This window comes from Trichechus manatus, unplaced genomic scaffold, assembly GCF_000243295.1.
Source record: "Trichechus manatus latirostris isolate Lorelei unplaced genomic scaffold, TriManLat1.0 scaffold00026, whole genome shotgun sequence".
NCBI lineage: Eukaryota > Metazoa > Chordata > Mammalia > Sirenia > Trichechidae > Trichechus > Trichechus manatus.
Genome location: NW_004443962.1, coordinates 13,753,122 through 13,766,227, shown reverse-complemented (window position 1 = coordinate 13,766,227; position 13,106 = coordinate 13,753,122). Strand labels below are relative to the sequence as shown.

General features: G+C 43.5%; 1 protein-coding gene across 1 annotated transcript in view; it reads left to right on the top strand.

Annotated features, from left to right (window-relative positions):
• Positions 1-13,106, top strand: part of ARHGAP31 (Rho GTPase activating protein 31) — a 131,143-nt gene that overhangs the window by 61,439 nt on the left and 56,598 nt on the right. The window contains exon 2 of the mRNA XM_004373661.2: positions 12,345-12,447. Coding sequence (XP_004373718.1) covers positions 12,345-12,447 — 103 coding nt within the window. The remainder of the gene's footprint in view (positions 1-12,344; positions 12,448-13,106) is intronic.

Genomic DNA, 13,106 nt, shown 5'->3' with positions numbered 1-13,106 from the left:
GTACTTGAAGGTCAGGGCTAGAACTCAAGTGTTTTTCTTTTTATAATTTATTTTTATTTTATTTTGTTGGTGTTGAGAATATACACAGCAAAACATTAGTCAATTCAGCAGTTTCTGTATGTACAATTCAGTGACATTGATTATATTCTTGGAGTTGTGCAGCCATTCTCACCCCCTTTTTCTGTTAACATATACTCACGGCCCCCTAAGGTTTCTGTCTAATCTTTCACAGAACTCAGTTTTCTTAATTGTCTAAGTCACTCTCCCTCATCAAGCTTGTTAAAATAAAAACCATGTTAAACCAACAACAGAACTTGATTGAAGTTTATTTAACATATGATTCGCAAATCGGGGTAACATTTTGACTACCCGTTGCCATCGAGTCGATTCCGACTCATAGCGACCCTATAGGACAGAGTAGAACTGCCCCATAGGGTTTCCAAGGCTGTAATCTTTATGGAAGCAGACTGACACATCTTTCTCCTGCGGAGCGGCTGGAGGATTCAAACCTCTGACCTTTCAGTTAGCAGCCAAGTGCTTAACCACTGTGCCCCCAGGGCTCCTGAACGTTTTGACAAGAGAATCAAAAATGTTCCAAAGCTGAAAGAACTTCCAAAAATTCTTACAGCTCATCTTAACCACATTTACGTGGAAACGGGCCTAGAATGGTGTTTTTAACAGTTTACCCAAAACACAGCTTCCAGTCTGACCCTGGAGTTTCTTTCTCAAAACTGACTGAATTCCTCAAAAGAGCACAATGCCCAAGGCAAAACGGTCATTATTAATTAGTAAGACTATTGTTTGTCTTAAAGGTGACTTTTAGGTGACCAGTCTGTTCGAGGCTAAAGGTTCAAAACATCACCTCAGGGTAATGGCCTGGGTGGGTCACCCCAACTCCATGGACCCCAGAAATCTGGATTCCAGGAGAGTTAGAACTCTGTTTCTCAAGCTTCTCTTAGACAAAAAAAATCACCTTTGCTTTCTGCTACTTGCTGGCTCGTGCCTCAGTTTCCCTAGTTTGGAGGTTATGCTTATGACATACACGGGAAGGCGCAGGCTTTGGAGTCAGATAGACTGAAATTGCCCCCGAGCTCTGCACCAGCTGTTTGATCTCGCACACATTGCCTAACCATACTGAATCTTAGTTTTCTATCCAGAAAGTGGGAAGAGTGATGCCTCCCTCAGAGACGTGACAGTTAAATGCAATAACCACTGTCAAGCCCAGGACTTGGTGCCCAGCACATCACATTTGGTTCACATTAGCTCCTTCCATCCCTGTGACCACCCACTAGGCATGCAAACACAATAGGTGGCTTGCACACACTCAGAGGAGAAAAATTACCTTGTCCTCATTCTTGAGACGACTGGTGTAGTGAAGCACAGACAGTTCAAGAAGCAGGTTGATTTTCCAGGTTTCTCCCTCAGTGACTGGCTCAGTCCCTTCTCCCCGGGCGGCTCTTCCTGGAGCCATAGGCAGTCCTCATCTTCCTCCATTCCCACTTTAGAGCCTCCACCTGCGTGGCTTCCCAAGGAGCAGGGGCCAGGAAAAAAGAGGGACCTTGCCCCAGTTTCCTAGTGCCGCTGTAACAGAATACCCCAAGTGGGTGGCTTTAAAGAAGAGAAATTTATTTTCTCACAGTTCCGGAGCCTGAAAGTCCAGCCAGGGTTTCGATGGTGTAGATTCCTTCCTTGTGGGTAGCCCTGCTGTCCCTTGGTTCCTCAGCTTGTAGACAGTACTGTCCTGGCGTCTGTCCCTCCCCCTTCTCCTCCTCCACCCCCACATGTGTGCGTCTCTGCGTCTAATCTGTTCTTTTTATGCTTCAGAAGTGATTAGATTTAGAACCCACATTACTTGGCTGTGATCTAATTCACACCACAAATAAAATCCTATTTCCAAACAGGATTACATCCACAGGGCTTAGGATTCCGACACCGTGGGGGTGGGGGAGCCATAATGGAATCCATAACAGGCCTCTAGTTCAGGGAAAAAAATGAAAACCTTGATCAGGTGGTTGAAGCTGACTGTGCTCTGTATGCAGTTAAATTGAGGATTGAAATGATCTCTTGACAATGAAAAGGAAACCGAGGCTCACAAGTTGGGCCTGGGGATAAAGGGGGTGGGGGGTGGGGGGGAGTGCATGACAGCTCTTTCTGCCGTCCATGAGCAGCCCCGTGATGTGAGTGTTGTCTGCCCTACAAATCCCCCGAGAGCAAAGCTTCTCCACAGAAAATCGGGCAGTAGGAAGGAGGAACCCTGTAAGTCATTATAAATTATGCAAAAACATAGCAGCCTCTATTTTTAGCAATGGGACAAAAATCCTTCTGTACCCAGCTTCTGTGTTCTGTGTACAAGGTGAGCAGGGCCAGCTCTAAGCCCAAGGCCACAGAGAGACTTCCTGGAGGTTTATTTTCTCTGAGTCTAGCCTCATCATACCCCACGCTTTTTCCCTATTCAGCCTGGCCCTTCCTTACTGCCACAACCATCCTCCCGCCTCCACCCCTTCCTGGCCATCCCCAACACACACACGCACACACACATACACACACACACCCAGTGAAAGTCCCTCCTAGGCTGCTGCCACTTGCTCATTCATGTCTGATGATGGGAAGAGATACTTTCACCATCTTCAACCAGCCTTTTATTTCTGAGTCGTGAAAGACACTTTCCTTTCTTAAAAAAAAAAATTCAGGCAACAGGTAGAAAAGAGTGAGCCTTCTCATCTCCCCTCTCCTCTCCTACTGGACAAATCATAATATGACCCTGAAGGGACACTTTTTTTCTTTTTGAAATGATATGTTTGCCACCAGTCTTTTTCCCCAGATTACCACCACCCCCACCACACCACAACCCCCTTCTCAAAGGCCTGTTTTCTTGAAGGGAAGAACTCTGAGGGTGGTCCTGAAGAGGCAGCTAAAGGTCTTGTCCCAGAGCTGCCTAGATTGAACATTATTCTATAGGCAATGGGGAGCCACTGAATGTTTTGGAGTAAGGGAGCTTTATGATCAAAGTAGTGTTTTACAAAGATTTATCTGTCTGTGGAGATCAAGGTAGAACGCAATCCTCCTGTTGTTGTTAGGTGCCTTCGAGTCGGCTCCAACTCATACGACCCCATGCACAACAGAATGAAACACTGCCTGGTCCTGCGCCATCTTCACAATCGTTGCTATGCTTGAGCCCACCCTTGGAGCCACTGGGTCAATCCATCTCATTGAGGGTCTTCCTCTTTTTCCCTGACCCTCTGCTTTATCAAGCATGATGTCCTTCTCCAGAGACTGACCCCTCCTGATTGTGTGTCCAAAGTACGTGAGACGAAGTCTTACCATCTTCTCTTCCAAGGAGCACTCTGGCTGTACTTCTTCCAAGACAGATTTGTTCCTTCTTCTGGAAGTCCATGGTATAGTCAATATTCTTCGCCAACACCATAATTCACAGGCATCAATTCTTCTTTGGTCTTCTTTATTCATTGTCCAGCTTTCGCATGCATGCGGCAATTGAAAATACCATGGCTTGGGTCAGGCATACCTTAGTCCTCAAGGTGACATCTTTGCTTTGCTTTTTAACACTTTAAAGAGGTCTTTTGCAGCAGATTTGCCCAGTGCAATACATCATTTGATTTCTTGATGCTGCCATCCTCCTAGACCTTCATAAAGACTCACCCAATCTACCTGAGCTTCTCTCTCACCAGACTGGTCTAGTCAGCATTCCTGGAATTCACCACATTATTTCTTGCCTTCCCACCTTGTTTACACCATTCCCTGCTCCCATCCACTAGAAAGTAGGTGACATTTGTTGTTCCTAGGCGCCATGGCGTCAGTTGTGACTCAAAGTGACCCCATGTGACAGAGTAGAACTGCCCCACAGGATTTTCTAAGCTGTAACCTTTGTAGAAGCAGATCTCTAGGTCTTTCTCCTGTGAAGCCACTGGGTGGGTTCGAACAGCCAAACCTTTCGGTTAGCAAACGAGCACTTATCCACTGCACCACCGGTGCTCCTTAGGTGACATTTACTGAGTGCTTATATGCCAGGCACTTAAAACCAAGCACTCTAGCTTGTGTTGTATTGTATGTTTTATTGCATCATATCATACATCATATCACTCAAATCATCCCTATGTATCAGCATCAGAGTTCTTATCACATAGCCTTGATTTGTCAACCTCCAGCATCACCAGGCTGTGATTACTGGGTCAGCTTCTAGACCACAGATGAATATGGCGGGAAGCTCACATCGTCTTTCTTCCTGTTGGTAAAGTGCACAGGGACAAGGTGACCTGCATTTTTCCAAAATGCACGCGGGAAGATCATCCCCTGTGACTGGGCTCCCCTAGAAGGAGCACCCAGGGAGAGCAGATAAGGGCCCCTAAGGCTCCTTCGAACAGTGAGGAGTAAGAGGAGTAAATCCAGATGAAGGCTGCCTGGGCTGGCTTCAGGGTCAGCTCTGGGCAGCACCGTGCAGCTGCCCCTCGGTCCCACCTTCCCTGGTCGTGCTTCTCTGGCCCCTCTAGGTGGTCCTTGTGAAAACAAACCGTAAGAGACATAAGCCATTCCTCACTCTTTTCCTCCTGAAAGAAAGTTATACTTGAGTTCTTTGTGGAGGTAAATTTGAAGGTCTTCTAACTTGCTCTGAAAGCAACTCCCGAAAGGTGATTCCAAAAATGTTTTGAGCCAGATAATGGTCTAGTTTCCCAAAGGACAATACTCAGTTGGATTTATATCATCTGATCTATAAGTTTAGTAAACAGTCGCATCGTTCGTAGTAACATTTTGTATGTATGTGAATAACAAAGAATCAAAGAATGTAGACAATATAAATCAGAAGGAAAACAAAACAAACAAAACCTCTTCTCCCGATATCAAAAGCACGTGCAGCAAGAGAAAAAATAAACACTTGGACTTCATCAAATTAAAAACTTTTGTGCTTTAACGGACACTATGAAGAAAGTGAAAAGACAGGCCACAGCATGGGAGAAAATGTTTGCAGATCATATATCTAATAAGTTCTAATATCCATAATATATAAAGAACTCTTATAACTCAACAATTAAAAAAACATTAAAAGTGGGCAAAGAATTTGCATAGACATTTCTCCAGAGAAGATATATGAATGACACTAAACACATGCAAAGATGCTCAATACCATTAGCCCTTAGGGAAATGAAAATCAAAACCACAGTGAAATACCACTTCTCACCAACTAGGATGGCTATAATCAAAAAGAAAGACAATAACAAGTGTTGACAAAGATGTGGAAATGTTGGACCCTCATACCTTGCTGGAGGGAATGTAAAATTGTACAGGCATTTTGGAAAACAGTTTGGCAATTCCTCAAAAAATCAAGCATAGAGTCACCATACGGCTCAACAATTCCACTCCTAGGTATATACCCAAGAGCACTGAAAACATGTTCACATGAAGGTTTATAGCAGCGGTATTCATAAAGGCCTGAAAGTATCAACAACTCAAATGTCCATCAATGAATGGATAAACAAAATGTGGTATATACGTACAATGAAATATTATTCAGCCATAAAAATGCATGAAGTGCTAATTCATGCTACAACATGGATGAGCCTTGAAAACATTATGCTAAGTGAAATAAGCCAGTCACGACAGGCCACATGTTGTATGACTCCATTTACATAAAATGTCCAGAACAGACAAACCCACAGAGACAGAAAATTAGTGATTGCCAAGGGCTGGGGGGAAGGGATGGAGCCCTGGTGGCACAATGGTTAAGTGCTAGGCAGCTAACCAAAATGTTGGCAAGTCAAACCCTCCCAGCAGCTCTGCGGAGAAAGACCTGGCAATCTGCTCTGGTAAAGATTCACCAGGTGCCCTCAAGTCAATGCCACCTCATTGCAACCCTATAGGACAGAGTAGAACTGTCCCATAGAGCTTCCAAGGCTGTAATCTTTAGGGAAGCAGACTGCCACATCTTTCTCCCAAGGAGCGGCTGGTGGGTTCGAACCACCAACCTTTTGGTTAGCAGCTGAGTGCTTAACTACTGTGTATCTGTGGGGTCGCTATGAGTCGGAACTGACTTGATGGCAATGGGTTAGTCTTTATGAGGCAGTTCTACTTTGTCACATGGGGTCGCTGTGGATTGGAACTGACTCGATAGCACCTAACAATAACAGCAGGGGGACGGAGGAATGAGAAGGTGACTGCTGATGGTGGAGGGTTTCTTTCTGGGGTGATGAAAATGCTCTGGAACTACGTAGTGGTGATGGTTTCACAACTCTGTGAATATACTAAAAACCACTAATTGTGCACTTTAAAAGGGTGAATTTTATATTTAACTATATCTCAAAAACAATGAAGGCTTAAAAAAAAAAACAAATACTTTTCTCCAAGAAAGACAGGCCAAAGCCCCAACATATTTAAAAAAATATTTTTCTTAGAAAATTAGAAGGCAGCCATTAGCTTTTGGTGTGTTTTTTTTCTTCCTTAGAGGCTAGGGAGGAGCATGTGAAGGAACAAAGTTGAGGGAAAAAAAGAAACCCTTTGCCGTGGAATCGATTCTGACTCATGGCGAACCCGTGTGTTACAGAGTAGAATTGCTCCATAGGGTTTTCTTGGCTGTAATCTTTACAGAAGCAGTCTGCCAGGCCTTTCTTCTGCGGAGCAGCCGGGGGGGCTCCCACCACCGACTTTTAGGTTAGCAGCTGTTTGCGCCACCTAGGTTGGAGAGGGACAGGGAGAAGGTGAGACAGAAATAAAGAGCGGAGGCTAGCAGAGAGGGAGAGAAGTTACAGGGTGCCAGCGTGACTGCCCTTAGATTCTCGGGTGGGAATGCCTATGACGTTCGTGCTTACAACAAAGAATAGTGGAAAGGTAATTTAAATCTTTGAGGAGCCCTGGTGGCACAATGGTTAAGCACTCAACTGCTAACCAAAATGTTAGTGGCTCAAACCTACCAGCGGCTTCATGGGAGAAAAGATGTGCTCCTGTAAAGATTACCACCTCAAAAACCTTATGGGGCAGTTCTACTCTGTCACATGGGGTTGCTATGAGTCGGAATTGACGTGATGGTACCCAACAGCAACAATTTAAATCTTTGCTGCATCTTTGGGAAAATGCTGAGAAGGGGGTTGCTTAAAATCCTGTCTGTCTCTCCCATGTGCACAGCAACAGATTCTCATGGGTTTTCTTCCATGTGCAGGATCTTGTCTCCCGCACTCTTTCATCCTCCCCCATCAAATATCAATTCTTCTTCTCTCAGCAGGGCTTTCCCACCTTTCCATTACCTCAATCAAGATGATGAACATATCCATTACACCCAAGAGTTTCCTCAGGCCCCTTTGTAATCCCTCCCTTCTGCCTCTTCCCTGCTTTCTCTAACTATAGATTAATTTGCATTTCCTCGAGTTTTACATAAATGGAATCATACAATATATACTCTTATAGTCTGGTTTCTATCATTCAACATAATGCCTTTGAGAGTCACTCACTTGGTTTATCAATAGTTCATTCCGTTTTTTTGCTGAGTAGTATTCCCAGGGATAGATTACCCAATAAGCAAGGTCTGTGCGAGTTTGCTGGTGCTTACTTACTCATCTGTAGTTCACAATTTCACCTTGCTTACTGTAAGCTCATGTGTACCTTGCTTACTAGTTAATCCGCCCCTGAGTATGGCATTGTATGGCGATACCACTAGACCTTACTTTGAAAGCCAGGAATGAAGGACCCTGAGAAAGGATGAATCTGATCAACGCCAAGACCTTCACAAACTCCAGAACGGGAAAGGGGGAGTGCTGTATTTCCCCAAAGCACAAATGCAATTTTCACTGTGCAAGAATGTGACTGCCATCACCACATAACTGACCAAATAAAATGGTGCTTGTCTCTGTCCCCAGATCTAATCAGGTCCCCATCACTTAGGGAACTGAGGCAGCATATCTACGTATTAATATGGGAAAAAGGGAGGTCTCTGAGAAATGATTTGGCTGTGGGCCTTTTCTGCACTAAATCCTTAAAGAGGTTTGCAATTAAGGAAGGAAGTGCCCCACACTCTTTATAAGTGTAAAATGTCTTTTAGTTGTACCAGGTTGGATCAAAAAAGACAGGGGATTTTAAAAAAATGTTTTGCAACTGTAAAGCATAAATCAAAGGCAAGATTTGTTTTTTCAATCAGAAACCATCACAAAGTTTATTTTGTGCCCAGATTAAAATTTAGCATGTGAGATCGCTGATCCAGGAAAAACAAAACAACAACAGGAGAAAGGATGGAGGCAGGAGTAGAGAACATCAGTGAAACAGTTCAAATAACATTATATCATAATCAGCAACTGCATCTACCTTTGGTGGAGGAGACAAAGTCCTTTGGGCCCAGGATGAATCCCACTGAACTAGTTCTGTGACTCCAACCTCCAGCATCACTCCATCCCATGCCTAAATGGACAATGGAAGCTTTCTTTTCAGCTACAACTACTCAGCTATTTTGTATCATGCTTCTACCCTGTCCAGAATTCTAGGGTGTCCCCAATCTAGTTGGACCCCAGGGACAATAGTCTAAAGAATTCTGAGACTTTGAGACTAAACTCTTAGTGGTCACTGCAGCTCCACCCTCCAGTACTACCTTTAGACCCTTGCCACTCAAAGTGTGGCTGCAGACCGGTGGTGTCAGCATCACTTGGAAATTTGCTAGAAATGAAAATGTTTGACACCCCCAACCCCAGACTGGATGGAATCTGCATGTGAGCCAGATCCCCAGGTGATTTGCACGTACATTAAAGTGTGGGAAGTTCTGGTGGTTCTTTAGCCTTGGGGTGCATCAGACTCCCTGGGAGAGTGTGCTGCTGCTGCTGCTCCTGGACAGGGGGCCACAGTCTGAAAACCACTACTGTGGTGACCAGAGACACCATTACACCATTTACGGAGAAGGACAGAGAATTCCTATACCTTCCAAACTAGCCCAAGATGAGAATCTAGGAAAGCGAACACTCCTCAGGGATGGGGCCATGACCCTTTCCCTTGGGTTGTTTTAATGTTGCCTCCTGTTTAAACAGAGCCGTGGACAAGAGGTTCTAGGGCCTCTGTACCAAAGCCAGAGTCAACTCATGGCAGAGGCTCCATCCGGGAATGTATTTTCCCCACCCTTAAAACTAATAGAGCCTGAGGTGCTACAGCTGAGAGGTATGGCACCAGGAAGTCCCTATCAGAGAACAGGCTGGGACAGGTTGGTGACCCTCTCCTGCCCCCTCAGTGGAGAGTTCTTTACAGAGATCCTTCAAGTAGGAGCTGTTAGTTTTCTAGTCCTCCTGGCAAATGCTCAGAGCTCTTAAATCCCCATGAGCCAATGCTGCGGTACTTACTCACAGTGCCGTATACCCCAAGGGCCAAGCACAGCTCCTCATCTGCTCACAGTCCACATACTGTTGGATCCTCCTGCCTTCCTGGCACAAAGATACACTTAGATGCCCAGAAAAGAGACCCCACAGGAAAAAAATTACTCTCAAATAGTAACATTTAACCAAAAAAACACAAAGAGCATTCTGAAGAATAGAGATGAGTTTTGACTAGTATGAGGTTAGTCTACTCTACCTTAAGCTTCCACTGGATGGGAGAACGCAAGCTTCATTTCACCAAGATTACAACTAACCAAAATATAAATTTACATCACAGATAGCTACAAATAAAAATAATAGCTGTTGTGGGGAATGCTTATTATATGCCAGGGTCTATGCTACATGTTTACAAGGATTAATTATTTCAGCCCTAGCTCTGAGATAAATATCACTGTTATCCTCATTGTAGAGATGTGGAAACTGAGAAAGAACATCATTACATATTTTGCCCAAAGTCACAAAGGTACTTAGGCGCCCAGACCTGAGCTCTCCTCTGTAGGCCACCTGTGGCAGGTTACAGGACGGCAGATTAGAATGGTGGTGGGAGCTGACCACCATTATTATACACAACAGTGATTTCTTTTAAAAACTATTTTTTTAAGCACTGAAACTCTTTCTGTTTTGTTTTGTTTTTTGAGGAGTGGGGGCAGGAGACAAAAATCTTACCAAGAACCCTACTTTAGAAAACAGCTCAAAGCATCACTCTTCCGGTTGGAGCCAGGCAGAGGCTCCGGAATCCCCACTCCCACAGCACCCCTCCTCAACCACGCCCGGCTCCCACGCAGTATTTACTCATAGGAAGTGATTCCACCCCCGTGGTCTCTGGCCTCAACATTTCCAAGTCCCAAGTCCGCTCCCTACCGTCTGTCTACCTGGGGTAACTGACAAGATTCTCCCCAGTTCCAGTCATGGAGAACAGGGGCAAAACATGGATGTGTCCTGGAGGGGAATGGTCCTGAGGGCACATGGCCTTTGAGAGATGGGTGAAATACTTCAAGTGTGATGAACTTGATTGAGTACCTAAAATTACAGTTAGTAGTTAAAGGAGCCTGAGGAGGAGTATTTAGAAATACAGTATTTAGTAATACAGAATTCAGGTGGCACATTGAGTCTGAACTCCTGCTGTCTAGCTATGTAAAGGTCCACTCCAGCTTGTAATTGTGTGCAGGTGTGATCATGTGCACTAAGCATTAATGAATTGACATTAATCGTATCTAAGGCTTTAATGGATTGGGTATGTTTTTTGGGAGTGAGCACAGTGCTAACCCAAGCGGTTAGTTCATAGAGATCCCACACCACCACTGTGCTCCAAGGAGCTGCTAAACACTTCATCGATTGAGGCTTGGGTTGTTCTGTGCCAAAGCACTCCGAGCCCTCTTACAAGGAGGGACCTCAGTTAGATCTGCCCAGGGGCCAAAGTCACCACTTGCCACTCTCTCTATGCCATCCAGAAAGCCTACAGCTGACATTCTGAATCACCAAGCTGGCTGGGCCACTCAGGGTTGGTCCTGAGGAGAAAACAGTACAGCCAGACTCTTCCACCCCCGGGCACTGACCCTCTGGAGAGGCAGGAATTCAAGAGGCCATGTCTGTCCCTTTTATGTGGTCAATTAAATCAATGACTGGCTTAACCCATTCGGCAGGGGGTGAGTTTTTCTCTTTTTGGGTAGTGATCTGTCCCTTTATGGACATAACTGTTGAGATATCTTTGTCAAAGAATAGTCCCTGGCTACTGTGGGGGAGGAGAAGTAGATTTCAAGCCAGGTCACCTGGGTTTTCATTCTCATCTTTCACTTAAAGACCATGAAATTGATCTATTTTCCTCATTCTCTCTTTTTCTTTCCTTTTTTTTACTTTTAGTCATTTGATGTAGGTATAGATGTAATTTTTAAATTATAAAACAAATACATGTTAAGTGTGGAAATTTTATAACATACAGAAAAATATAAAGCAGCAAAACAAAGTGTATCCATTGCCCCCTCCTCCCCATCAGCCAGAGGCAATCACTTTAAATGTTGCGGCAGATTTTCTTCCAGTCTTTTTCCCTCTGCAATTTTTTTTTTTTTTACATAATTTTACATAGTTAAATTCATAAAGTACGTTCAATTTTGTGTCTTGTTTTTCTTTTACTTAACTGTATCATAAGCATTTTCCCGAGTATTAATTATTTTTCAAAAGCAACAAGTAATTTTGAGTGAGTTAAGTAAATTTACCTATGCCTCAGTTTCTTCTAGGGCTTCGAACTGGTTCATTTCGGTTCAAACCCCTGCTGAGAATTTGCATGTCTAACAAGTTCCCAGGAGGTTATACGTAAGAATCACCTAGGGATCTTGTTAAAATGTAGATTCTGATTCAGTATATCTGGGGTGAAAATGCAAATTCTTAGCAGGGAACTTGTTAGACATGCAAATTCTCAGCAGGGGGTTGAACCCGAATGAACTGGTTTGAAGCCCTGGTTTCTTCATGTGTCCAATAAGGCAGTGGTTTTCCAACCTGAACATGTATGAGAGTCACCTGGAAGGCTTGTTTAAATACAGATTGCAGGGCCTCATCCCCAGAGCCTCTGATTCAGTAGGTCTGGAGTAGGGCCTGAGAATTTGCATTTCCAACAAGTTCCCTTGATGATGCTGCTAGTCAGGAGACCACATTAAACCAGTGAAAGGAGGAAACTAAGTCGTGGAATTTCCAAATTCATTGCCAATTTCAGATTCTAAGCTTCTGAATATTTTTCAAATTCCTAAAAACAAAACAAAACAAAACACCCAGCAAACTCTTAAAAAAATATGAGTTTTTTAAACTTTAGTAAGTCTCTGTGATTTTTTCAAATACAAAAGGAACATCATCTACCATTTACAAGTAATTGTTTCCATTTGTAACTCTTATGTGTTCTATACTTATTCCTCTTTGAAGTTACCTGGATTTTTAAAAGTGACTCTTTAAAGGATAATCAGGCTTACATCTGATATTTTATTGGGTTTTTTTTTTTCCCTTATATAGTTCCATATGTATTGAAGAGTTGTGCAGAATTTATAGAGACTCACGGCATTGTGGATGGAATCTATCGGCTTTCGGGGGTCACCTCAAACATACAGCGGCTAAGGTAAGCTGAGAGGATAGCCCTGAAAGAATTCACTTATGATCCTTTGGCCCATTCCTCTGTCCTTAGGTGCTGGGAATATTAAAAGCCTGAAGGAACTGAGGGAAGGGTGGCAGGGTAGAAGATCAGATACTAATTTTTTCAAATGCCTGACTGTTCTTAATCTAAGCAGGAAGTTCTGCAGTCTGATGCCATTCTTGCCAACAAAAGTTCCTGAGGGCTTTTAATCTGTTTCTTTGTCCTGCGCCAGATTTATCCTTCTTAGGTGAATTTGATCTAACTCAAATGATTTAAATTACAAGTTAGGAAAATGTGATTTTATTTGTCATTCACCTGCCTACCCAAAGCTCAGTTAGATTAGGTTCCCGTTACAGAGTGTTCAGAACTGGGACATCTATGTGGGTTTTTTCAGTGGGCACACACTTAACAACTGATGTTCCGTCTGGTTGAGACATCAGAAGTCCACATGTAATGCATTTCCCTAATTGAAGCTGGTATTTTAAAAATTATTGATAGATGAACTATTTTTAATTCTATGGATTTATCCTAAACATTTGAAAGAAATTTGTATCTCATTGAATTAAGAAGGCAATAAACCATGAAAACACCACAGATAATTGTGTGTGTACATTTATATATAAATATATATACATAGTGTGTAT